The sequence below is a fragment of the Propithecus coquereli genome, unplaced genomic scaffold (assembly GCF_000956105.1).
Source record: "Propithecus coquereli isolate 6110/MARCELLA unplaced genomic scaffold, Pcoq_1.0 Scaffold305, whole genome shotgun sequence".
Taxonomy (NCBI): domain Eukaryota; kingdom Metazoa; phylum Chordata; class Mammalia; order Primates; family Indriidae; genus Propithecus; species Propithecus coquereli.
In genome coordinates, this window is record NW_012148675.1 from 1,396,019 (window position 1) to 1,400,002 (window position 3,984).

The 3,984-nt window shown below is 35.9% G+C and overlaps 1 protein-coding gene across 1 annotated transcript in view; it reads left to right on the forward strand.

Moving 5' to 3' along the window:
* The window catches only part of CCDC88A (coiled-coil domain containing 88A), a 172,323-nt gene that overhangs the window by 102,954 nt on the left and 65,385 nt on the right, over positions 1 to 3,984 (forward strand). Inside the window, exon 15 of the mRNA XM_012649837.1 lies at positions 978 to 1,162. Coding sequence (XP_012505291.1) covers positions 978 to 1,162 — 185 coding nt within the window. The remainder of the gene's footprint in view (positions 1 to 977; positions 1,163 to 3,984) is intronic.

Genomic DNA, 3,984 nt, shown 5'->3' on the forward strand with positions numbered 1-3,984 from the left:
TTGTTATAGAGTTATTACAAAATAATTACTTTTGGCATAATGCAGAGCATTTAATAAGTAGACACCAAGTTTTCTTATTTTAAAAAAAATGTAGTGCTGCAATCTACTTACAAAAAGATGATTTCCCTTGGCAAAATGGAGTGGATGTTGCTCTTTACATTTAAATTTAGCATGAATTCTTCATTTAGAAGACTTTTTCAATATGACTAGTATATACTGTCTTGACTTTCTCCGAATCATGTTAGGATTTCTTCCCTCAACTTACATTCCTGGCTGGGTGTGGTGGCTCACGCTTATAATCCTAGCACTTTTAAGAGGCTGAGGTAGGAGGATCACTTAGGCCAGGAGTTCAAGATCAGCCTGAACAACATAGGGAGACCCCATCTCTACAAAAAAAATTTTAAAAATTAGCAAGGTGTGGTGGGGGCACCTGTAGTCCTAGCTACTTGGGAGGCTGAGACAAAAGGATAGCTTGAGCCCAGGCATTTGAGGTTGCAGTGAGCTATGATGTCACTGCACTCTAGCCCAGGCAACAGAGTGAGACCCTGTCTCAAAAACAAAAACAACAACAAAGTAATTGCCTTCCTTTAAATTTTGGAAGTGTTGCCTGTACTTTATATTTGAGTCACACAGGGACCCTGTGAGATACACAGGCAAGTAACTATGTTTATAAAAGTAACCTAAGATTCATTGAGTTTCAAATGGCTTAGAAATTGTCAATTTGTTAATTTCTTACAGAAATAGAACTGGAACTCTAGTCTCTTCAGTCTGAATTTAGTGCTTTTTTTCCCAATAGAAAGCTATGGATGCATTAAAAGTTAAAAGATTTACCTATTTTTTTTATTGTGTATATCTTATATAACCTTATTTTTTTAAATAAAGTTAAGCACCATGTGACCAATTACATTTGCACTCAGTATTTTAAATAATAACAAATAAACATAGTTTTACCAGTGGTGTATTTTTTAATATTATAGCACCACAGAAATCCCTGGGCCATGAGGTGAATGAGTTGACATCAAGTAAATTATTGAAGTTGGAGATGGAAAACCAAAGTTTGACAAAAACTGTAGAAGAGCTTCGGAGTACTGTGGATTCTGTAGAAGGCAATACTTCCAAAATCCTGAAAATTGAAAAGGAAAATCAAAGACTAAGTAAAAAGGTAAATAAAAATGTAATGTTTAAAAATATATGTAAAGGTATAAATAAATAGCACATTTATTTTCCATTTTTTAAGTATACTTTCAATATTATTTTAACTTGTTATGTAAAATTTCAAAGATACAGAAATGTGGCGTGAATGAACCCTATACTGATTATTTAGCTTCAATAATTAACTTATAGCTGATCTTATTTCATTTCTATCCCTGCCTATTCTCCCACCGCCTCTAGATCTGTGGCCCCCAACCCCTGGGCCGCCGCCCAGTACTGGTCCGTGGCCTGTTAGGAAACAGGCTGCATATCATCTCCTGAGCTCCGCACCATCTTCCCCACCAATGATACCCCCCCACACCCTAAGTCTGTGGAAAAATCTTGCATGAAACTGGTCCCTGGTGCCAAAAAGGTTGGGGACCGCTGCTCTAGATGATTTTGAAGCAAATCCTAGACATTGTATCATTTTACCAATAAATATTTGAATATATATATCAAAAAAGTAAGGAATTTTTAAAAATAAACTTTTAGCACCTAAAAAGTTAATTTTTAATAACATCAAATTTTTGGTCATTGTTCCAGTTTCTCCATTCTATTATGATATTTACTTTTTACATTTTGTTTTGATCTGAATTCAAATAAGAGCAATTACATTCAATTGATTGCTGTGTCCCTTAAGTCTTTTATATTTTAGTCTACGAGTTCCCTCTTTTTTCCTAGCAACTTTTCTGTTGAAGAAACCAGGTTGTTTGTTTAACAGAGTTTGCCCACAATCTAGATTTTGCTGATTGCATCCTTTTTGTGTTACTTAACAAGTTCTTTTGTCCCCTATATTTCCTGTTTTATCTAGAGGCTTAATCAGACTCAAATTCAGTTTTTTAGTAAGAAATATTCATACTAGATATGTATATTTCAGTCAGGAGACCCATGTCTGTTTGCCCTTTTTTTGTGATGTTAGTTGTCTTGTCCATTGATTAAGTAGAGGTTAAAAATCCAAATATTCTAATTATATCATCCCTTCATAATTTGGTAGCTGGATTAATTTCTGTAAGGAAAAACTTGAAAAACCAAAAACTATTGGTTTAAAAAAACTGTTACTCACCAAAACAGCTCTTATGGGAAAAGCAAGATGAATATTTCTTTCTCTTTATTTACTAGTTTCCAGATAATGAATTGGTTCTCTCATATCCTCCTGAGATAACTAGTGAATAAATTTGTTGTTTTAGTGTCATTATAAACTCATGAATTTAAAAATATTTGAAGCATTTCAACCCATTGCATTTATTTTTCTTACTGTCCCAACTTGGGCTAGTGGGAGCTCCTTTAAAAGTTGCTTCCTAAATCCTTACGGCATGACCTTAGCACTCCTTGAGAGCTTCCTTGCTTTCTGCCATGACAAAATATTCTAGGCTCATCTTGAAAATTTCCTATCCCAGATCTGGAAACAGCCATTTCTTCAAAAAGCCCTTGTTCCTTTTGGTGGGAAGTGATATTTAGAAGCCACACTTTAGGCACTATAAAACTTGAATTTTAATTAGGCTTTGGTGTAACAGAAATATTCCAACTGTGGATAGTTAGAACAAGTAATTTATTTTTGTGTATCTTTCTGCACACAGGTGCATACACACATAATTTTACATAAACAGAATCCTATCATAAAAACATACATGACTAAGAATTCTTGCTTCTAAGAAGTTCCTAGGTTATGCTTATCCTGCTGTCCTGGAGGCATGCTTTGAGAACCACTGCCTTAGATTATTCAAATAGAATCCTTGGTTTTCTTGCAAAATTTTTAATGTTTTAAAACATTTTAGCATTGTCTTTTAATCCATTAACCAAATAATCTTAATAAGCATTTGATGATCAATATAGTGTTAAAACAGGAGTGGCCCTTTAGAATTTATAACCAAGTCTGTAGGGCAGTGGTCCCCAACCTTTCTGGCACCAGGGACCAGTTTCTTGGAAGACAGTTTTTCCATGGAGTGAGGGAGTGGAGATGGGGGATGGGTTTCGAGATGATTCTACTTTTTTTGTGCAGTCAAACCTCTCTACCAATGATAATCTCCATTTGCTCCCCAGTGCTAGTATCACTGCCTCAGCTCCACCTTGGATCGTCAGACATGAGATTTTCAGAAAGAGCGCACAACCTAGATCCCTCGAATGTGCAGTTTACAGTAGGGTTTGCCCTGCTATGAGAATCTTAAGTGCCACTGACCTGACAGGAGGTGAAGCTTACGCAGTGATGCAAGCGATAGGGAGTGGCTATAAATACAGATGAAGCTTCACTCACCTCCTGCTGTGTGGCCTGGTTCCTAACAGGCCACAGAGTGGTACAAGTCTGTGGCCTGGGGGTTGGGAGATGCAGCTGTAGGGTACGGTACCATTTCATTTTGAAATTAGCTTTGAAGTTTAATTTGTAAATTCTTACTGATTCAAGCAATTTTTGATCAATTCATTGTATGGAAGACGTTTTTTGTACACTGAATGTCTCAGTTGAATCCCATTCATGTAAAACAACAAATGAATTTAATTACATGACTTATTCATCTATTTCCATCTGTAATGGGAAAACCATATTAATTAGTTATTAATAGCTAAAAGCTTTTTGAACATGTAAATTAATATTGAATTGAGTTATTGGATAAGATTTTTGACTCAGGCCGGACGCGGTGGCTCACGCCTGTAATCCTAGCACTCTGGGAGGCTGAGACAGGTGGATTGTTTGAGCTCAGGAGTTCGAGATCAGCTTGAGCAAGAGCGAGACCCTGTCTCTACTAAAAATAGAAAAAAATTAATTGGACAACTAAAAATATATAGAAAAAATTAGCCGGG